The sequence below is a fragment of the Dermacentor albipictus genome, chromosome 2 (assembly GCF_038994185.2).
Source record: "Dermacentor albipictus isolate Rhodes 1998 colony chromosome 2, USDA_Dalb.pri_finalv2, whole genome shotgun sequence".
Taxonomy (NCBI): Eukaryota; Metazoa; Arthropoda; class Arachnida; order Ixodida; family Ixodidae; genus Dermacentor; species Dermacentor albipictus.
Genome location: NC_091822.1, coordinates 180,649,134 through 180,673,259, shown reverse-complemented (window position 1 = coordinate 180,673,259; position 24,126 = coordinate 180,649,134). Strand labels below are relative to the sequence as shown.

Below are 24,126 nucleotides of genomic sequence, written 5' to 3'. Positions count from 1 at the left end.
GATCGTTTCTGAATATTTGTGTATATATAAATCGTGAACCCTTGTAAGTAGTTTTGCGATTTTGCCCCCTCTTCCTTACAAAGGCCGGTTTCCTTGGGGTGGTGTGCGTGTGCCTTCTGATGCCGTCGCGACCTCCGAGTACGCGGATGGGAAGAAAGAGGAGAAACCAGGGAGGAAGTACGACAGCGTCAACGTATCACAATGTACGGATCCGAATAATGGGTTTCGGGGATGTGGATGGCATTAACATAGCAACACCGCGCTGCGCCACAAAATGTCGCCGCCAGTGCTCCAAGCCGTCCGCGTCTAGTAATCCGGTATCCCCGAAAGGGCAATACGTATACGGCACACCTGCCAACTCTCCCAAATTTTCCGTAAGTTTTACGAATTTGGGCACGTTCTGCGGTTTTACGAATATTACGTGATGTATTACAAAAAATGAATTCAATTCGTGAAAGATGTCTTAAAGGCGTCGAAAGATGTTTCGGTGCGCGATTGCGAAAATACGTGCAAAACAGAAATTGTGACGGTACTTGCGCCGCCTTGTTGTGGCATCGCAAGACACTGTATACAGAAAGTCGTTTAATTCGTCCGTGCACGTTCATTCCGACATGTTTCTTAAACAGGCGAAATCGGCGTCAGCAAAGTCGCTGCAGAGGTCAGTATGATATGAACGTTCTGTTGCTCGCCAGTCTCTGCTGTGGCAACTTTGCTACGATACGTATGCAAAAAAAAAAAGCGCATATGTATGCCATAGCTGGAAGGCGTGTCCACAGGACAAAGTTCTTAAAAATGCGTGATAATTATCACGCATGTTTAAGAACGTTTCCCTCCCCCTCCCCATTCGCGTCTGGGGAATTTTTACTAATTTTAGTGTTGACACGCTATCAGGTGTGATCTATACGGACAGGTTGCTCTCCATAGTGTACTCCATATCGAAGAGAAATGAGTATGCTCTCGTGAATACGACGCCCAACTAAAAGCAGCGTGGTTAAATAGATCCGCATAGAGAGAGCCTTGGCGACAGTGCAGACGAAGTAGCGGCGAAGGGTGAATGAATTATAAAAGCGAGACACCGAAGTTAGACCACCGAATGATATTTTTTTGTGAAATCGATACGTTTTCCAAATCGGGCCCGCAGTTTGCGTCACGTAATTGTGCTGTTTGGTAAGGTCCAGTGCAGCTATAGCTATCTTGCGCTATATTTTAGCACTGCATAATAGATACGTCTTAATTCTGTTCTGATTTTTCACGGAGCCAGGTATAGAATGTGACAAGACGTCATCGAACGAATGTAGCTGTAGAAGCAGGGGGAAAAATGCGGTCAGCAGTCACGTAACGCCGCCTTTGTTCGACAGAGACCGAACTTTCGAAATCCGAGAGCCCGTGCAAGCCTCCTTGGAATTCGTGCGTATTCCACTGTAAATTTCTTAATCTTATCACTCCACCCAATTTCGGCCGTCTTAAAATGCTCTTCAATTTTTTCCCTGGTATTCATTTTGTTACCCATAATCAACCGCCATACAGCCACATGTTTTACACGTTACACCTTCTGATCAGCTCCAATTGATTGATTGATTAATTAATTAATTGATTGATTGATCGATCGATCGATCGATCGATCGATCGATTGATTGATTGATTGATTGATTGATTGATTGATTGATTGATTGATTGATTGATTGATTGATTGATTGATTGATTGATTGATTGATTCTTGGGGTTTAACGTCCCAAAGCAACAATGAAGATACATGAGGGACGCCGTAGTGGAGGACTCTGGATTAATTTTCACTGCCTAAGGTTTCCTAACGTGTACACTCTTTGTCAAAAGTGTACGAACTACTCCGCGCCTTCACCCCATGTCATTCGACTGTGTGGTGCAGTTCACGTGACGTCATTCCCCAGGGCGCCAAACTTGGGGTATACACCGCAAGAACTATCGCAGGCAACGCAGCCCGTACAATCTAAAAAAAGTTTACACGCTTTGAGGCGTATCTTTGCCCCACAACGATAACACTCATCTGTCTTGCTTGTGTTTCCTTTCTTGATAGCCCCGAGCTCGCTGCTTTCCTGTCAAAAGTGCTATAAATGTCACACTGATAACGCGTATGCCGTTCGTGATCGAAGGATAGAAGTTATGGGCGAGCAGCTTTAAAGGGACTGAAAACTGATTTTTAAGGACCCACTTTCTTATGGCGTAACGAAAAGCTCACCCTCAGTAGAGTTCTCACTTGCCGCAGTTACTTCCAAAAGCACATGGATATTTTGTTAAACATAATTTTTCGATCTGATCAGCCTCTAAAAAAGAATGAGTCCCTCCTCCAGCAATTAGCCTCTCTAGCAACGCTGAGAAGTGAAAGCGATGCCGTAGCCCGACTCGGAAATTGTGAAAGCCGCCCATCGTTCTGCTTTCACAGCACAGTCATCAACTGCCCTTAACCATCTATATTTTACCTTTTCAACCACTTTTGAAAATAAGAAGCTGGTACAATAGGTTTGCGTTGTTGTATATTTGTACCGCATTTTTCTCCAAGTACACGCCTACCACTTACACTGTGAGGCCTACGTCATGGTTGGGGGCCCCCGGCGTAGTTCTTGCCAAGCCAACTCATCTAAAACCACGGAGGAAGGAAACTGAGGAGAGGCCCTGACGTCACTCTTTGTGAAGCAAAAGTGAAGCCGGAAGTTGGCGTTGCTCATGGCGATGCTCCGCCTTTTGTGCCACCCTCCTCTCTTGTTTACATCTTTCGCGAAACCACGCCGCGCTGCGCGTGGTTTCACGCGCGGAGCACGCGCGCTCGCGCAACATCCGGCAGAGCACGGTGCAGGTAACACAGCGCAACAAGACACGGTGACTAACGCAAACCCGCCCACACAGCGCCTTTGCCACGGCACGAAACCTACCAGAGCAACACGTGTGAGCGCTCAAAAAATCAGAACAACGCCGCCATTGTGGCCCAAAAGACGTGGCCATGCAGCAAAAAAAAAAAATAAAAAAGCAGCAAAAAAAAATGAGAACCTATACGTCATTTCCGCCACACTTTTCTCCTAGCGCGCGGAGGGGGTAGGGCCTCTCCTTAGTTTCCTTCCTCCGTGTCTAAAACGAAGGCGAAGGCAGCGCCACATTTCTACTTAATACGAAGGAAGGCCTATCTGCACATTGTAAATTATAGAAAGCTTAGAACAAAAAAAAGAATGTACTGCATTTGAATACTAATAGCCGCGTACACTAGTAGAAGGTCACAGTATTGGTCACGTATGCATCTTCATGCTTTTGCCGCGTGGGGCACCAGAGGTAAATATAAGTCCATGTTTAAATATAAAAGCAGGGTTCGCTTTAGCCAATACGATAGGCATTATTTCCATCAGCGGCGTTATCTCGATTCATGTTTTGAGTGGTTGTCTGTCCTCTTATAGTATCATACAACTTGAAGAAGAAAAAAACTGCAGTTAGCAACCAAGGCACACAAACTACGCGGGATTGTTACTCCGCCAGCCAATCACAGAAGCAAGCAAAATCGTCGTCATGCGACCATTTCGAAATGGTATCGTACTTGATACCTCCGGAGAGTTTGCTGTTCTTGAAGAGTCTTCATCGGCGGAAGCGGTGAGATGTGCAACAGACACGGACACAGTGTATGGAGTCTGAGCTCTTCACTCTTCAAAAGTCGGCGGCACAGTTCATTCCACTGCTGACACCGCTTTACTCATGAAACTTCACTGCCAACTGAAGTGAAACCTGATAATAAATAGTTACAACGAAGCATACGTCTTATCTTACTTCAATAAAGAATTAGGCTTTCACCGTTCCACCATAGAAGACGAGTGAAAACGTACAAAATTACGCGCTTATAACTTTATTTTTATGGTTACCGCCTTATTTGAGGCAACAGGGAAATCTTGAAGTGCGAGCTATTTGCAGGCTCTCGCGGAAGAACAGTGGCTGGCGGTTATGAGGGCGTGGGTGGGGCTTCACTACAGACTTGAGTTGTATCCGACTGCAGAGAAAGAAAGCGAAGCGTGATAAATGACTATTATTGTTCTAGGACAAATAAACATCTTAATCTAGACAATTTTGCCCTCTAATCTTAACTATCACATAATTTTACAGCGTTTGCTCTATAACTCACCCCTCGGGACTTAATCCTTTGCTCATATGATCCTCGACTTCACCGAGTTGAGCACAATGGCGCCCATTTCTACGCCGCCTTTATTCTATGGCCGGCCCTCGACTGAAGGAAATGCTATACGCTTGTGAACAAGGCTCTCGTGCAGGAGACGAAAAAACGGCTTTTATTTGAGTATATTTTACCTTGGTCGACGTCGTGCGTTTCACTCAATACTCTTTTCAGTATTTGCTGTGGAGTGTCAATACATGGCCTCCGAGACCGGCCGGCGTGCGCTGTCGTGTTCAATGAAGGTCGTGGTCGATGATGTGCAGTGACTACATTTATCAAGAGGTTATCATTTGCACCTTATCGAAGGCGAGTATAAAGTTCATATAACTAACTCTAGAGGAAAAGCTTCTCACAGCACCCACGCATTGAAATCGGCTACCGCATGTTCACCTCCATGTTGCCACCCTGGGCAGGCGCGCAGGCGACGAGACTCGATTCAGACGAGACGCGCAAACAACGCGATCCCACAGTAACGTAGCGACATCTATTTCAGGTGCCTGCAAACGGGTCTTTTCGGGCACCGTAAATTTTAGATGTAGATGTTATAAATAGCCAACCGATATTTCTGAAAAATATACAGACTCAATTTTAAATGCTGTCCGTGCGTGCGTACTATGTGTTAATGCCCGTTTATGCACAATAATTTAAGCATTTTTAGCGCTACAAGAATGAGTCAAGACAACACTTTTGCGTTTACCGCGGGTAACCGTTTCTCTCGCTTCTTCGGCCAGTTTTTCCTGTGTAATGGGGGCGATGAGATACAGGGGCGCCATGTTCAGGGAGCGCGCCCCACACGCGGTCTGAGGGATAAGATAACACAGCGCGCTATTCATAGTTTGCTCTGACCTCCTGCGCTCAAACAAAACACCACGCGGGCGCCCTCCTGGAGTTCCGTGACTGCAATGTGACTGCTCCGTCGCAAACTACAAACACAGAACACTATACACACGCCATATCTGCGCAACATACAACAATCCACTGCCATTGGGCGCACTCGTCGCAGTAGAGTCCGTCGAACAGTTTTTTTTTTTTTTTTGCGTGAAAGAATCAATGATATGTGTATATATATCATCATCAGCCTATCTTATGTCCACTGCAGGACTAAGGCCTCTCCCTGCGACCTCCAATTACCCCTGTCCTGCGCCAACCGATTCCAACTATATAGCGCCTGCGAATTTCCTAATTTCATCGCACCCCCTAGTCTTCTGCCTTCCTCTATTGCGCTTCCCTTCTATTGGTACCCATTCTGTCATCCTAATGGTCCAAAGGTTATCTAACCTGCGCATTACGTGACCTACACAGCCCCATTTTTTTTCTCTTAATGTCAATTAGAATATCTGCTATACCCATTTGCTCTCTGATCCAAACCGCTTTCCTTCTGTCTCTCAAAAATATGCCTAGCATTCTTAGTTCCAACGCTCTTTGTGCGGTCTTTAACTTGTTCTCAAGCTTCTTTGTCAGTCTCCAAGTCTCTGCTCCATACGTCAGCACCGGTAAAATGCACTGATTATACACCTTCCTTTTCAATGATAATGGTGCTTAAGCTTCCAGTCAGGAGCTGACAATGTCTGCCGTATGTGATCCAACCCATTTTTATTCTTCTATGGATTTCCTTCTCATGATCAGGGTTCCCTGTGATTAGTTGACCTAGGTAAACCTACTTCTTCACAGACTCTAGAGGCTGACTGGCAATCCTGAACTCTTGTTCCCTTGCCCGGTTATTCATCTCAACGATTGGTTGCACGTGCGCGTTTATGTTATCATGCGATGTTTCCATTTCGCGGTGAACGGTACCAACAGTCTCGTTTCTTGGTGTGGTTAGAACGGATTTTTTGAAAATCACCTTTAAAGTATATCCCACTTCGGTCCGTTCAAGTGGATTGCATGGAAAAGCGGACGTTAGTTTCATGACTAACTGAAAGGATCCTGTAGTCAAGTAAAAGGACGCCATAGTAAACTTTTTAAATTTGTCACTTGCTACAGCGACAAAATTGAACCCAAGACGTAGCAAAATCCTACTTTCCTAGACAAAATCCTGAGTCCAGCATCGCCTTCGAGAAATCCGTACCCAAAATGTGCTACATTATGCATTGGTGTTGCTGTTATTATCTTTCTAAATCTTAGATGGAGTCTCTTTTGAATATTGCATATAAAGGGTCAATCTATTGTGTACCAGATTTTGGAGACGCAGATATAAATATTGGTGCTAGTCTTAGGACTTTCGCTAAGCAGGCGTGACTTCACAACTGGGGAATTTCGCAATTTCACCATCTCACAAAGTAAATAATTAAAAAGGTATAATGAGTGACCATATTCAATTATAGCTACCTGAACATTGCAATTTTCTGTGAAGATAATGTCCGCCTCTTCAGATATCTCATCTATCTGAACAGCCCGAATTGTGCTTTCAAGGCGAGTTATAAAAATATTATGAATTAATTAATTCATTCATTAGTATATTAAGGGCACTTAATTATCCCTAAGTGGATGAATGCGAAAACGTTGAGACCACGTCACACACGTCATCAGAAGCGCGGCGACGCCCGATGGCGCCACTGACGGAGTCACGTGACTCGAGCGGCCACGTCAGCAGAAGAGCTGCGGCGTCACGTGACCAACGGTGTTCGTCACAAAGTGCGCACAACGCAAGGTCGTGGGTTCAACTTCCACAAAAGGGCAAGTGTTCGTGTGCCTTAATTAACTCTATCTTAATTAACTTCGCCTTGATTGACACCAAAGAGAGTGGGTTCGACTCCCACCAGAGGTCGTGGGCTCGAGTACAATAATAAACTCTATCAACTTCGCCTTAACACCAAAGTTTGTGGGTTCGACTCCCACCAAAGGTCGAGGGTTCGATTACTTTGCTCACGCCAACGCCAGATTTTCCACCTCGTGAGTCATATAATGCTTTCGCATTAATAAATAAACAATCACGGTCAATTGCAAATACGCCTGAATTAAGCTTGGTAGACGGCTTCTTGCCCGGGAAACGAGTAAAGGGGACAATAAAGTGTGAAGAGGACAAGGAAATGTTCTGTCCGCCCTTGTTCAGTTTTCCACGACACCATCTTTCTCTCTTTTAACGCGATAGGGTTAAGGACCCCGTGTCGCAAAAGACCCTGTGTGGGCGTCCGGCGCCGTCCGTCTTGGGAGCGAAAAATAATTTCGAACCGCGCATACCGAGCCACGCAGGCTGTCTGCGTGGCACATAGGCGTTACTGAACTAACTGAATTTTTTCAAAGTAAGATGCGTCAGAAAAATCGTAAAGTACGATTTACACACAACCTATAGAGACATGATTTTTCTGACGCGTGACGCGTACGGCTTCAGTGGCGATAGTCGTCTGCTGGCTGAATTTCGATGGCGGTTGAAAGTAAATGCGTAAACGCTCCCTTTCGTTTAAAAAAGAAAATAAACAAGCTGCTGCACTGGCGGTAGGATACAATAGGAGGTATGAGCTGCAAATATGGGTGCAGTCTGCACGCGTCAGAAAAATCATGTCTCTATAGGTTCAGAAAAATCGTAAAGTACGATTTACACACAACCTATAGAGACATGATAGTTTCGGATTGTAATTTGAATATACGAGAAAACATAATTCTGTTACGCGGAAACCCGAACACAAACCCATTTTCCATTCGTAGAGCGGCGCGCTCCGCCTAGTTCTTTGCAACACCAGCCAGATGGCGCTCGCCTTCGCGCATCCGCGGCTGCGGCCGCGGTGCGTGGAGGCGAAAGTGGAGAGTAGTAGTAAACGACTTTATTGGGGTCCTGAGGAGCTAGGCAGGGACCTGCTAGGTAGACCCAGCCGTTGGCTAGTCCCATGTCGGAACAGAGATGTCATGCCTCTCTGCTCGTTCACGGGCCCTCTGGACAGCCAGGATCTGGACGTCTTGTTTCGGGTCGAAAGTGGAGAAAAAAACGCTTCCCAGTTACCGGTAAGCATGACAAGCAGTAAGGGATCTTTGAATGATATCGCGTTCCATTCTTAATGGCGAAGCTTAAGCACCCTCTATTTTTTTTTTATCACGAGCGCTGTATACCTGTATACCACAACGCAGGTATATGCACCATGCCATGTCCTTTAGGTCGCCTTATATGCCCATTTGGCACGGCAAAAGCAAATATTATAGTGCGAACGCGTTCGAAGTTGTTCGAAAATGTTTTCGCTTTGCAGATTTCGTCGTCCACATGGTCTTGCGATAGCCGTTTCCAACGATTCAAACTCCTTTCCTCCGAATTCTTCGCGGTGTCTCGTTATTTATCAGAGGTGAGCTGCGAACCACAGCGTCGCTGAGGCTTCCCTGCAGGGCATTGCTAAAACTTTCATTTCCAGCCCGCCCCTACATATAGATTCGAAGCAGCCGAAGCGGCAGCTATGTACACGTGATCCCTCATGCCATGTCACGCGGACTGCAGTACCAATGTTTCCAGTGGTGGAGCTCACCCCCGATACTTTCTTCAGTCCAGGTGGAGGAACTTCCAGAATACGAGGGTAGGAGTTGGAAAAAGCTCGTCTAATGCTGGATAATGCGTTGTCAATGTCAAGCCAACGGCTTCCTCGGAAAGGCTTCATTTACAAGCAGCTCGTGTTGCTGTATAACTACAAGAATTGGGAGCGAGCGTGATATCTAATCGGAGTGCGCACACAGCCTGGACGCCCGCCTTGTGGACCAGTTTGCGGCAACGCCGCAGTGCGTGCAGCTGTCTAGACGGATCCGGGGCGACATGTCGCGCGCTTGAAGCGATAATGTTTTTATTAGTATTATTTTCTTGTTTTGTATGCACATGTACATACACTGGATAGGCTAGGACTATAAATGGCAATTTTCCAGCAGCCAGCGGTCCGTACAGCCGGATTTCGACGGGGACCGAAGAGCTCTACGTACGGCTTCAGTGGCGATAGTCGTCTGCTGGCTGAATTTCGATGGCGGTTGAAAGTAAATGCGTAAACGCTCCCTTTCGTTTAAAAAAGAAAATAAACAAGCTGCTGCACTGGCGGTAGGATACAATAGGAGGTATGAGCTGCAAATATGGGTGCAGTCTGCACGCTTCGTTTTATTCTCATAAGGGTGTAAAAACATCTCGGAGTAACCCGAGCGTTGTTATGGTTGGCGTGTAGCACCCCGTGCAAAATGAATGCTCGACCACCATGCCTCATCGAAACGAAGGGTGAATGCCCAATTTGTTGTGGTTGTCTCGATGGGTTGCCGGTCTGTCTGGCACCCCGCAGTGCTTACAGGCCCCTTCGTATGTGTGCGACTTTAGAGGGACCCTTTCCTCGAACTGTAAAGCTCTACAGGAGAACTTTCGCGAACCAACGTCGCCTAGAAGAAAGGATCAAGCCACGACGATGACTTACAACGTCAGCTGGGACAATGGATCAGCCGCCTATCCACAACCAGACGCCCCTTCCGCGAACCAGCAACGCGTGAAAGAGATGTGATCAGCTGTCTACTATTCCCAGGACCGCGGACTGCCGCCAGCAGAGGCGCGCTCGTGAAGACGTCAACTGAGAGAATGGAACAGTCACCCTTTCGCAACTCGACGCCCTTTCCTCGAACCAACGTCGCCTAGAAGAAAGAATAAGCGTCTAATATCCCGGACCTGCGGGTTGCCACCTGCGGAGGCGGGCCTGTGCAAGCTCACCGGAGAGAAGGGGGTGCCGTCGCGAAGCACCGTGGAACAGGACTCTGGTGGAACTCAGTATTTTGACGTAAGCAAGATCCCGCCTACGATTTTAGAAGGCCTATTTAAGCCCCCCCCCCCCCCCCGCTTTTTTTTTTACTGCATTCTCTTCTCATCTTTCACCAACCATTGAATAAACCGTGCAAGTTACGTACTAGAAATCGTCTCGTCCTTGCCTGGTCACCATGGTCTACCGGATGCCTGCAGCCCGCCTACAACGCCACGCTACCCAATAGTAACGATGGTCGAGCTTCGATAAACAGGCGTCGCAACAACTCGGCACAGGTGGAGTAAGCTACCCTGGAGAACGCAACAACGTCGAGATGAATTTGAAGAACTTTGGCTGAGGTCTCAGGAAAAGGGCTACCGAAGACAACATGATGACCCAATTATGCCTGCGGCCTTTAGTTATATGTATACTTTAGAAAGAAACCAAAAGAAGGATATTCTCATACAACCACAAAATTGAAATCGCACTTTTAATTGAGGGATACTAAACATGTTTAATCTGACCAATTATTTATTCCAGACTTTATAAGACGTTGCCAAGCGTGTGGTATGCAAGTGCTAAAAAAGAAAGATTCAAGATTATATATAACTTAAAAATAACCACGTTTTCATCGCAGCCCGAGAAGGTGGCAGATTTGAACGTGTAAGTTGCCGTAGCTTTTCAAAAATTTTATTAATGCCTCAAATGCACCAGGCACGTGGTTTTACATGAGGGACTTATGATGCCGCACATGTCTATACGAGACATGTGCGAGACGTAGACAGTGCTTTTCTTTTACCAGAATAAAGCAGGTATTAATGGACTCCGTTTTACTTTGAAAAAAAAAAAATCCAATTTCCCTGACCAGACATCTATGCCAATTGACATGACGCCAAATTAGCCTGGACCGCCTCCATTCGCACAGTTAGATTTACTATATGCCGCAGTTTATATCGTATGTGGGTCGTTTTGAAAGTGACAAGTTCCTCAACGATTTATTCCTCTCCAGGAGTGATAACATAATCAGTCATTGAAAACACTAGTCACAATTGAGCAGAGCTGTGACTGTTAAAATTATTCTACATGTATAACAATACTCCTTTACGATATCACCGCTTAAAAAGAAATTAGGGCGGCGGGTGAACTGCAGGGTCCTTGTTGCTAGACAACTTTCATGTATAAGAATTGTGGATTTTGAATTGCCGAGACGAGAACAGCATGCGCATTGTGCTGTCGAACAATTCTTACTCATGTCACCTGCTATACAGACACCACAGCACCAATGTAATCTTGAAGTTAGCGCGTCAACAATGTCATATATATATATATAAAATTTATTGTCAACATCATTAGAAACAGCCAAAACATGCTAAAGCTCAAAGAGCCAATACATTCTTCGAAACGATGAAAAAGAAACATGTAAATACATATGTATATGAAACGGGGCAAACACAATTCAACGACTCGCCAACAACGGAGAGTTAGCTGCCTAGCATTTGCACTAATCCCCCCCCCCCCCCCCCCCCACCGCCCTATAGATAACGCTTCGTAGTAGTCAGTTTCAACGGCGCGCAATCCAGAAACATTCCTTGTTCTCCTTCCAGTCGTGGTCACCGTCGTCGTAGTGCTCCTTTTTCCACACAGGCACTCGCCGTTTGACCTCGTCGATGGCATATTTCACTGCCTCCTGAGCCTCCTGGCGATGCTCGGACGAGATGGCGATAACAACGCTCGCCTCGCCAACGGGGACGTCGCCCAGCCGGTGAACTAGGGCGACGTTCTTGACGTGCCACTGTCGCCGCACCGCGTCACAGATTCGTAGCATCTCACGTTTCGCCATGGGAGTGTACGCCTCGTAGCTCAACTTGCACACTCGCTTTCCCTCGAAATGGTTGCGCGTCGTGCCGAGGAAAATCGAAATAGCACCGCAGTCCGGTGATCCGACCTTGGCCAATACCGCATCGAGGTCCAGCTTGCCCACCGACAGTTCTACGTAATCCATGCCCGGGCAGGCGAGGCCAATGAGGTTAGACGGCGGGAAGAAAGAGATATACGCACCGCGCGCCCCAGCGATCAACCGCCGCTGATAGGAGGTATGAAGGCGACTTCGTCACCTTGTCGCAGTATCACCTCGACGCCCGATTCGACGTACGACTCGTTCACGGCAATCACTGCGCTCTGCTGCAGGGCTACAAGCTTGGGGTAGGCCTCGAAGATCGCTTGCTTCAGCTCCTCCACGTCTCGAAGCACGGCGGGCAAGACGAGCGAAGTCTCGGAGGCGCCGGCCAGTTCGCGGGCCTTGGCGAACAGCAGCAGTCGCACGGGGACTTCTGGCCGCATGCCACTCAAGAGCTGTTTGAATGGTTCGCGGAGAGGCAGTTAAAGCATTTTGTCAAATGCGCCCGAGCGAACCGACGATGCCCGTCGAGCTGTACCGAGCGGCAAGGTCACACCGAAACACGCAGCAGACAGCACATGTGGAGGGAAAAAGCCGGCTGCGCTATTTACGATCGACGCCGCAATGCGTCGCGTCTGACGCGATGGTAGTGGCTTCTCGTGGTGGCTTTGGTAATCATTGGTGGCTAGTTTACTTAGGTTGCTATAGATGGCAGTAACTGTTCTAAAATTATGTTCGGATAAATTGACAGCGAACCGTGTTTTTCTCTAAGTATGTTCTTATCTGACAGCTCCACGTTGCATCAAGCAAATGACCTGATATCAGAGCCGACATGAAAAGATGTTATCAGCACAGGACGCACATGAGAAAGAAACGCGTACAAATATGTTAAAAGTACGCCTTAACTTTGCACCATTACCAACAGTATGCATATATATACCAACGGAAATGAATGCGAGGCAGTGGAACAAATGCGCCGACCGACTACGTGAGCATGCTTGCATTTATGAAACACCAAACCTGCAAATTCAAAAGCGGGCTTCGCCACATGTGTTTAATGTAATGCAGCGAAACAATTCAAGCGTTGTAGCTTTATTAGTCGACACGATTGAGAGTTGAGCAGTACTCACTTGCAAAAAGTTTACCTTTTACAGTTCGTTCGGATTACGAATAAAGCATGCTATCATTACATGCACCTGCTCGCCTGCATCCTAAACAGTTGACAATAAACTGACTCTTGCAGTATGCAGTGTGTGCGTAACATGAGCAAATACGTTCGGAGATTACACAGGCTCTATTATTCCTTATTTTGTTTCGGGCGTACTCTTACGGTTAGTAGCACGACACTTAGCAGAAAACGGTGCAAAATATCGGTCCAACAAAACAAGCAAACGCTAAATGCCGTCACCCGCCCCTGGACCGAAGCTTTCCCGGAACAAGTAATATCCGTGCGTCATTTCCGGTAATGCGTGGTCCTCCGCGCAGCCGCTGTAGGATTGTGCTCGGCGCATGCGTCGAGCAGTCCGCTATTAAATTCAGTACGGGGTCTTTGCCGGTTTGTGCACGGGAGCCGCACCCTGCTCAAAGCGGTCGGAAAAAAATTTACGAACACGCTCGAGGGTTCTCGTGCACTCGCCGGGTATCGAAGTGCGGTGGATGCTGAAGTGTGGTTTGTGAGGTTTGTTGGACAAACGTAGTGGACATTCTTCCATGCTGCTCAACGAACTGCTGTGACGGCACGCTGGGACACCATTCGCCCCACGGCAAGCCTGGGACACCCGGCGAATTGTTTCAGCGTTAGGCCTATTATTAGAGGGAAGTTGCTCTCGGAAGGTATGGGTCCTTCAAGTTTCGCCTTATTCCGCCTCAACTGTCCATCCGTGCCGCACGGATAGAGCATTTCGCGCGTTCTCTTGCGTGATTGGAACTACTTTCGAGGCGCCGATTCGGCGGAAACATTGACAATTATTCTTGAGTTAGGGCTAGCGCTGCTCCTCCCAGCGCCGTAAAATGGCGGATATTATGTTCCGATGAGCTCAAATTTCGGTCGTCGCTGGCGAATATGCTGGAAGTTGTGATCGCAAACATCGTGCTAGTGGCCACACTTCACCCTGGACACAGCTTTCGGCCGAAGCATCATTAGTGTGTCGTCTCCGTTCGCGGAAGTGGGTGCAGACCCGTACGATGTGCCAGAAGTGGTGTGACATACTTGGCTTGTTTTTAAAAACAACGTGGCGGCCCGTCTTGCTAGGGGTTACGCCCGCTCGCGCGCTCTGACGCTCTGCACACAGATGCGTTTGCATGGCGGCTTTAACAGCTTGTGCAAGCACCTGCTCGCTCGGTACGCAAACGCCCCGTTCCGATAACCACGATAACCCTAAACTGGACCGGTGCCCATCGGCGGGCTTGTATTTCATTCGCGCGGTTTTTTTTTTCTTTTTATGATTTGCTCACCGATCTGTTAGCGGCCAGAGTACGTATTTGGTTTGCAGTGCTGGTGATTGACCTTCCGCTTTGCACAAGCCCCACACACCCTCCTCGCGCGATGGTAGTTAACGAGTTGTTCTAGGCCTAGCGATCGGGCTTGTGACAAGTTGCGGATTGAAGCAAATCTACAAATGTATGTGCGGCAGCGAACATGTGGCTTCCCGAGCTCGACACACAACACGCATCCGTGGGGCTACGCGGCAGCAGTGTTTGTGCCTGTTCCAAGATGACCCAGCCCCCTCCCCGTGCCTGTTCCGGCTCGCTGCAACCGCGAAGGCGTTGCGCGTGCAGCTAGCAAACTTGTTTCCATCGGGAGTGCATTGCAATCGGCGTGTGGGCGCGGACATCTTGTCTGCCATTTAAGGAAGGCGCGGATGTTTTGTTGCGGAATGACAACCTGCCTATGACGCAGATCCTTGATCTAAACCTTGTTATTTTCTGTTGTATATTTAGATCGCCGCGCATGTTACTGCTGTACACTTTGCGTGTGCTTTGCACGCTCACTTGGAAGTCGGGGAAGCGCTGCCTACGGACATCTGTGCTTTATGTTACTGCATACTTAGGCATGGTTCGCAAATAGATAACCTGTTGTGCTCAAGCAGGTCAGTACGGAATTCCGTATAGCAGACATTAGAAGAAGTTAACTGATCGCTTAAGTGTTCAAATGTATTTCTCCTATATGCCTTTAAGCCAACTTTTTAACTAAGTCTTCCTTTTTCACATTGTAGAGATTGTGCACTACTTTTGACAACCCGGGAGTGATCATACAATTCCTCTTGTGGATGTACTGTAGTGCTAAACAAAACCAGCCTGCAATTTGTTTGGATGCGCTGGCAATCCTTTCAGCGTGTACAAGAAATTGCGGCTTACATACACTGCTGTTTCATCTTTTCTCTTTTATACTGATGTTGTGAGCACAATTGCTAACATAATTTCTGTTTTACAGGTTGAGGAGCCTAAGCTAACAAAATGAATGAAGTGGAGAGTCTACGTCAAGAAGCAGAGACATTAAAGAACACAATACGAGTAAGTTGTCATTTCGCAGCCAGTTCACTTAAAAAGGCCCATTGGAGACATGCTTGTTTTCTGTCATCGACTGTGATAACAAGGGGTGTGTATTGAGATACCGAGTGAGCTATTTTCACCGCAGTTTTGTTACCAAGCGCTAGTAGATAGCACACTGGTGGGAGCCCTTTATTGGCAATCCTGATGTTTTATTTTTGTGATCCCCGTCTAAAACAGTTCTGCGACTATTCGTAGACACCATATCTAAGGCTTTGGAAGGATGCATAGCACCACAATCTTGGATTTAATATGCAGGCATTGTAGTTCACAACACCAGTGATTCACAGTTGGAAAGATTAGGTTCACACTATATTGAATAATTTGCATTGTGTTTAGCAATTGTACAGCAAAATTTAGACATCTGGACCAGAGTTGTTATTCACTGCAACAGCAGACACAGCTCTTAAATTATCTTTAACTAAACTATTAAAGGTACTGAGTGGACCTTTGATACAGGTAGAAAATAAAGCTTGTATGATGAAAAGTGTTGCTTTAGCTGCTTTATCATTGAATTGCATTCTTAAGCTATCCTCAACCTTTGCTGATCCCTACAGTTTTTCGTGGGCAAGGTGTCCTATCGCTACAGCGATTTCACAGCAGAATCGCCATCTTACGACGTCAGTGTTACCGGCATGCTGTAGTGCATGACAATTTAATGAGCATCATATTTGCTAAACGTATGTCAAATTCGTGTTCACTGCTCAGGCAAATAGCATACGTGAGGTGTCTGTGTAAGCCAAAGAGCAGCACGCTTGCTGGTGTTGTGATGTTTCCAGTGCTTTATACCCTCAGTTCCTCATAATTCAGATTTTGTCTTGCGCACATAAAACAACTGCACATTCGCTTTGTACAAGGCAGTGCAAACAAGTTTTGCCAAAAAAGCCAGAATGGGCCGCACTTACCCTGGTGTCTCTGTATGATGCAGACATTGGGAGGAGCCACTCACATGCATTACTTAACACAGGCATAGTACCTTCTTGCATCTGCACAGTGGCTGAGGCAACCTATGTTAATTGTAACATGTTCTAGACATCAGCATGCAATTTCGCCTTATAATGAAACATTCAATAGCATTCAGACTTTAAATTGTGAGAATACTGCCTTCATCCATCCATGCCCTGTTTTGAGGCAAAGCAGTCATGACTAAACACCTTAATTCACAGCTGGTCACGGTAGTATGCCATGTAGCAAACTGTACGGTCTCATTGACTGAAGCGGCAGGCGGTCATGTTTCCATGTCAATTTGTAATGTGTTCCTTCACCACGCTACTCCATCAAATATTTGTGTGCACTACTTTGACAACCCGGGAGCGATTTTGCCCTTTTCTCTTCTAGATGTACTGTAGCGCAACATAATATCAGGCGGTGATTGACCCCAAATGCTCTGGTAGTTCCCCTGGCATGCACATGAATTAGTGGCTTCAGTGCATTTTACTTTCTGGTACCACAATGGAAGTTGTTTGTGTAGTCGTGTATGGTAGTGTCCTCAATCGCATATGCTTGGTGCATTATTATTTTTGGGTTGGAGGGGGGGGGATTATCTTAGTGGCTAGGACATTTCACAGCTGAGCACATGGTCATCGATATGATTCCCAGCCACTGTGACCACATTTCAATGGGTAGGAAAGCAAGAACATTTATGATCTGTGGTTTGGGTGCACATTGAAGCACCCCATGTGGTCAAAATTGATACGGAGCCCTTCACTGTGGTTTCCCTCGAAACCCACTGCGACTTAGACCAATTTATCTGATAAATTTTTACTGCGCTAGCGCCAACTTCTGCCCTGCATATGCGAGCGCACATTTTGTTAGTGTTAGCAACCTTCGGCAACAGCAGCGAAATTTCTGGCAGTAGACAGAAATTGTCTGTTATTCCACAGCCTGATTCCTTTAAAATATATAGAATAAACATGAAGTAAGCAGTGCCACGTGAACCTGCTGCAACTAATGCTGTAAGAGTGTTTATCTGTGGCAATTGTACATTGTAAATACTTGCTACAAGCATGTTCACACATGATTTCTACACTGAGGTCCATAAGCAGTTGTGTAGTTTGCCTTTGTTTGGTGGCCTGTGGGGTCAGATTGCAGCAATGTGATATTTCTTTTTAAATTTTAGTACTATTTGCACAAATTAAACTTCTGTTTAAGAGAAGTCTTCTATAATAAGATTATGTTAACACTGACAATGAAGCGCCGTTGCTAATTAAAATGAGGTGGTATGTGGTACTTCTGCACAAAAGCAATCATGCTAAGGTGAACAAGTGTTCACAGGGTAGTGCACCATTGTCCTAAGTAGGTCAACTTTATTGGGTAAACATAGTTGCAAAAAAAAAAAATACACTTGCAAAGTAGCCCCCCTGGATAGTAATTGCAGCAGCATGAGCTCTGTAGACTAATGCACAAGTTAGGAAACTAACGAAAAAAGAAAGTTGTGTCAGCAGTGATTGAATCCGGGCCTATACACTTCTGAGATTGGTGCTCTGATGGTTTGTCATCAGGATGTCTGGGATCTGCCATGCAGGACATCAGGTTCTTGCTTGCACTGAAGGGATGCAGCAGTGCACGTGCAACCTGCCAATTGCATTTTGGCAGTGCTGTGACAAATCAGGCGCAGTGGCAAATGGGAACGACAACACAGACAAAAATGTACATAACCATCTCCCGCAGTTCTTTAGCTGCAACATCAGCGATATCATTTTCACACATGAAGCTGACATTAGTGTTGCGTCAAGTGTGCCCAAATTGTAGCAATAAGTATATGTATCAAGGTAGCTTATGGATGGTTGTGTATGAAGGCAACCCAACACCGGAAAATTAGCCACAGAAGAGCTCACTTGTTCTATATACAGAGACGTCTGCCAGTAGTTACCATTCCAAGGTGACATGTAATGAAATGCTTTGTGTGTTTACTCCTTCAACAAACTTATACACAGGCTTTTCCTAAAAGGAGCCTTTCTTGTTGTCGTCTCTGCAGCTTTTCTGCTTGATTCATTGTTGTAAGATGTGGGATCGAACAGGCGTAGGCGTGGTGCTTTATCTGCAAGCCTGTGAACATGCTTTTTCTGCCTACGGTGGCTCTCAATGGCACTGATGCATTTGTTGCAATCCAAAACAATAGGACTGGGCATTGATTATTAAGAACTGAAGTAGAGTAGTGGGAAGTGACAAGCACCAGTGATTGTGCCGGGACCCATAACACTGTGAGAGGAGCCTCTTTAGAATTAGGCTACAGTCTGCACAATGCTACTACTATATTGCTAGATGAGACCTAGATTTCAACGTGTTGCTGACCACTTACTTAACACGTTCACTGCGACAGCACTTTTGATAAATAATGTATCCAAGTCTCAGTTCCTGTGTGGGATGACCCGTGGGTGGGTCACTTGTCATATTGCTGTGGTGCATCGCACCCCACTGGTGAGTCACCAGAGGATTGTGATCCTTTGGAATTTCCTAAAGGTGCAGATTGATGGTGCCATGATGCGTCGGGCCAAAAATAAAAAAAAAATTATTTTCCCTTGATTTTTAGAAAGATGTTGCTTGCACACTGCAGGAAAGCCCTGTGCAGCTACACGGTTGGAATATCTGCTGCGACCCACTGGAGACTTACACCGCAGTGAACGTGTTAAAACATGCATATTTGTGCTTATGAATACATATTTGCCAGCTTATTTCATCGAAATCACTGTCACTAGGTTTGTATAACAAATATCTGGCAATGTTGCCATATGCTTAAAACTTAATTTTGTTGTAGGGCACCACATTAAAAGAATTTTGACTTGGGGACACCAGTGTACACTTCACACCGTTGTCCATTCAGTAGGCCTCATAAAGTACTGTTGGTACCTCAGGTTTGCAGAAATCGCACTAATATTAAATGAATCTTATTTATTTCTTATGCAGCTTTTCATGTGCAGCAACCAATACAAGCAGTGCTAAACTTTATGTCTAAGGGACAAAACGCATGTTTTGATGGCCTGCTTAAGGCTTAATATATAACTATGGCTGCATGTATTCTTGTCGCGATGCAGTAAAATACTGTTATGTTGTACCCTTTGTAGCAGTCGCGCCTCAACTTGTTCCAAGACCGTGGGTGTTGCATCCCCCGCACATGTTGCATTAGGTTTTTCCATGTCAGCGTGCCAATTCTGGCATGCTTAAGGCAATGTGCTGATACTGATACAAAGGTGGTTATTTGGGCTTGTAAGGAAATCCTATGTAATCTGGGTTACTTTGGGTGCCTGGTTGTGGAAAAGAATGACAAGAACACAGTTGTCTTATTCATCCTTGATTCGTGCTGTTGCCTCTGCCCATAAGAGCTGCCTTTTGCTGATCAGGGATTTTATCTTTCTCGCGCATCGTCTACTGTTTGGGCTGTTTCCACTGCCTTCTCTCTTCTGTGCTATCCTTTGCCAAGATATAGGTCATCATCTTCAACCCCTACAATCGTAAACAGATGGAGGATGGGCATATGGGTGTGTATGGGGTGTGAAAGAGGGCACTAGAATTGCGACCTTTCCCACATATTCTCAGCAAGGCACAGTCATCCGAGACAAGTATTGGCTCATCTAGCAGTTAGAATGAATTAGCATTTTATCTTTCGGAAGAATGCAAGTCACATTGCTTTGACAGGAAAATAATGCTGACATGCACATCTGCTGCCTGATGTCAATGTTGGAAGTGCTGCTAAATGAGATGGGTGGTCTTTGTTTAGCAACATATAAAATGGAACACTTAACAATTAAAAGGGCTCTATGCATGTGTTTCAGCTGAGACAGTACTTCAGTGTTGAGGTGATTCAGGCAATGGCTTTCCCTTTCTAAAGAACATAGCAGTAGTGGACATAATTAGTGCAAGACGTGTCAATAGAGACTAATTAGCATAAATTCACTAATTAGTTTTTAATTAGCAATTAACATATTTGTTTTCATCCAGTGTTTTCAGCCAGTCTGTGCTCAAGGCTTATCCAGATAGTTAGAATTTGGACAGTAACACTGGTTTTAACAAGCCTGTGGCAAACTGCATTGGCATCGAAGGTGATCTGCATTGATGTAATCGTGGCCACCATCTTGGGGTACCAACATGTCAAGAAGTTTTGTAAACAAATGTGACAGCATGGCAGGGATGTCCTGCGCCAAGTGACAAATCGATAACTGATAATCTAGTGAAAAAGTCGCCACCCCAAAGTGAAGCAATTCGCGTGAGATAATGTGGCGCAATGACATCATCATGGAAGTCATGTTTGCGTACTAGCACAGTGAGCTGCATTCATAACTTCATGCGAAAACTATATATTTTAGTCCTAGTACATTTCCTTAGCACTCTTTGCCAGCTGGTGTGCAGTAATGCATTACTTCCATTATCACATATTCTAAAAATAATGTACCGTTAATTATCCTGTTGTGTTGTCTATTCCTCTACCATTATTACAGAAACTTGACTCCCATTACTCATCTCAACACTTAAGAACATTCCACCCTTTCTCGTGCACATGGGAACACACACAGTTGTGTTAGTCTTGTCAAGTGCATAAGGCCTGCTGCTATCATAGGTCATCAATTGATAAATTGTGACTGCATGAAATGCAGTCATTATTATGTAAGGTAGTTATTACGTGAAATTAGATACCTTAGCTCTCTCAGGAGTGTGCAGTACGGTGACAGCAGTGGTGCCTTGGTGTGAAGAGAAATGAATATGTCATGAATATTGTTGCGTCCGACTTGTAGCGAAGCATTGTGCAGACCTAAGTCACGGCTTTTTAATAATGTCACACAAAAACCATTGCGTTGTCTACTGCTTAAATGACCAGCGGAAGAAGAGTTTATTAATTTGTTGATGGAGGCATGCTTCTGTGATGAGCTAGATGGTAGTGGATAGGCAGTGTGGCATCGCAAAGGGCACGGTTGTTGACATGATGGTGCCTGCATGCATAAGCTTCTAACCTGACAGCTTGCTGTGTTGCGTTTAGTTCAGTTTGCATTCTATCCGTTCAGTTTTTTTAGACTGTGCTTCCTATCTCTAGCAATAATGAATTGTTTGCTTGACCTTTGCCTTGCTTACCTCAGTGTATGCGGTTTACGTTTATGGTGCTCGCTGTTTCTATATCGTTGATAGATTACAAGTCAGCACATTACCATGAGAAGCTTGCCCAATGCAATTTACGAAAAAGAAATTTTGAAAACCAAACCAAAGGGTTAATGTTGGGACCTCATGCCTGCATATGTTTATCGCATTCCTATGTCCTCGTGTGTAAACAGCTAGTGTGATTTATATACTGAAATGAAATGGTATTTATGACGATTCGCAAGTTTATGTGCACAGTATAAAAATTCATAGGAGCAGCAGAACTGTGTGTTAAGTGCCACGGACGCACGCTAGCTTATGTATGCATGTGCATATGGAAATCCGCTGTTTACGGGACTTCGAATTCACAGGGTGTCTACCAACCGGGAATTCTCAGGGAATTTGAATAGTCTGGAAAGACTCGGGAAAAACTCGGGGGATTTGTGCTTCTATCAGGTAAAATTGGCTGTAACATTATTGAAAGGGAACGAAAGTCGTGTTAATGCTGGCTCCAGTAACAGGAATCGAAACAAATCGTCATTGACGCTGTATCATCAGCACAAGGTATTGCCAAAGTAGTTAGCGACCGATTTTCCAAACGCCCAATTTTTCTGACGTGTACTCCATATATAGTCAATGTATATTGCCCTGACTGCAGGTCTCAAATGGCATTAATCAAAGTGACCACTGCCGCCATATTGATTATCTTGCGGCCTCGTACCGGCACTCTTGCATGCAGATTAGCTGGCAGCCGTAGCCACCACTGCGGCAACGTTAGGCCTAGCCGCTTCTACGTTCGTTATTAAGCTTCTTACCGTGTGGTACCATGTTTTTTCATGGAAAGAATTCGCCGCTGTCGGCAACTGCACTGACTCCGCCTTTGTAATCCTCGCGATTGGCTTCGAAGCTCGCAGAGCACAGTGCGTTGTGTAATGCCAGTCTCAAAAAGTTAGCTTCGCCTCAGTACAGCAGTGTTACACGGTGAAGCATAACAAGCGTGGGAAGGGGCAATTGTCACAGGACACAATATGTATTCCTTAATTATACACGCAAGCACCCCCGTCTTCTGTCACAGTATGAGAACCGATATGCCTAATAAGTGTACTGGCAGGCCTCAAGAGCTTTTTCTGACGTGCCTGTGGCCATTTTAGCCCTTTAGGGCAATTAAAGACGTACATTCATTTTTTTTTTTTCCGGATGTTTTTGCGGCCCCTAGGGAGTTAGAAAATTGGATGTTGACTGTACAACTGACCAAGAGGATGCTTCAAATGATCCATGGAGTGAAAGGATGGCAAAAGGAGGCTGAGAACAGAAAGGACCGATGCACTGAGGAATTAATGGGAAAGGAAACGTGCCGCTGCCTCTTTGGAGGAGCTTGAGCTCAAAAAACAGTGTTGGCTGATGCCGAGATGCAGGTGTCCCTCATCCAAACCAAAATAAACTCTTTAAAGCAGTGAAACCAAACACTGAGATGTTGTGTACAGGCCGAGAGTATGTCAGGACAGTTGAGGTTGACTTCCCAGCTGCTGAGAGAGAATCTTAGTTGTGACAAAGTTCAGGCCTCATACCGATGAGCTTGCTATCAGTTGATAGAAATAGCTCATATTCATAAATATTTACTTATGTAGGCATCTCCCTTTCACTCGTATTTGAAAATGTTTATACACAGTTTCGTACTGTGTCGATGTCGCAGGAACTAATTGTGTGCATCTGAATTTCTTTACCTGTTTTGTTGCATCATTCTGCTGGCTTATTGCACCATATTTGTTTCAAGAACCAAAACAGCATTCCAAAGTATCTTATTATACATCATTCTGCTGGCTTATTGCACCATATTTGTTTCAAGAACCGAAACAGCATTCCAAAGTATCTTATTATACACTGTGTAGTTACAAATTGTGCACTGATTCTTAATGATTTGCACCGGTTTTAAGAGAAACTAGTTTCTATGATCTTGCTGATGGTTGCCTCAGTATCCTCTTATCTTCAGGCAAGAAATGCAGCCGTTTCCTTGATCGGTGCAGGGGCAGCGGTGGCTGAATGTTGCCTTTTGGCTTCATTGTAAAACTTTGCTATCTGTAGCACAGCATTGGTGGAATTATGTACTTGCCAAATAATACACAAATTCACTAGAAGGTTCCAGTGTTACGAATACTCTTCGCTAAAGACCTAGAAATCTTGAAATCTTTTTTTTTATTAATTTCGGCGTTTTCTGGTGAAACCTTAAAGAGGGGCCCTGAACCACCCCTCAGGCTCGGTGAAATAACGTAGTCTGCGGGTAGCATACGCTGCGGTGAATATCTAGGCCAAGTTTTGCTGTCGTACGCAGTGCGTGGAGGTCACAAGCGGACCACAATGTTGCTATTCTCTAAAACGCTCTTTTCATCCTCTTCTGGACACTTGTCATTGGATGCTCTATTTCGTCATTCCCTTATCTGGCTGCTATTGGCTGATACCTGACATCAAGCTGCTGTTGGTTACATAGTGTAGATACCGCAGTTGCTGTGGGGTGCCGCCACGAGTCCACTGGCTAAGCACACTGCGGCTTGCTCAGGACAAGTGCGTTTGGCTTATGTTTAGCACATCGTAGGCACCAAAGGTGGAAGTCGTGGCGTCTACGTTAACATCCAAAATGAAATTTGAACTGCGTGCCACAGTGACATTTAGGGAACGTTGGGGGCACGCACCACTGCACCGCAGCCTTCGCAGTGCAAGGCATTGAAGAAGGAAAGAGAGCAGAATGGAGGCCATGTTTG

General features: G+C 45.6%; 1 protein-coding gene across 1 annotated transcript in view; it reads left to right on the top strand.

Moving 5' to 3' along the window:
• Positions 1 to 13,277: 13,277 nt before the first annotated feature.
• LOC135919326 (guanine nucleotide-binding protein G(I)/G(S)/G(T) subunit beta-1) overlaps positions 13,278 to 24,126 on the top strand; it is a 60,201-nt gene continuing 49,352 nt past the window's right edge. Inside the window, exons 1-2 of the mRNA XM_065453076.2 lie at positions 13,278 to 13,588; positions 15,189 to 15,268. Of these exons, the coding sequence (XP_065309148.1) occupies positions 15,212 to 15,268 (57 nt within the window). The 5' untranslated portion in view covers positions 13,278 to 13,588; positions 15,189 to 15,211. The remainder of the gene's footprint in view (positions 13,589 to 15,188; positions 15,269 to 24,126) is intronic.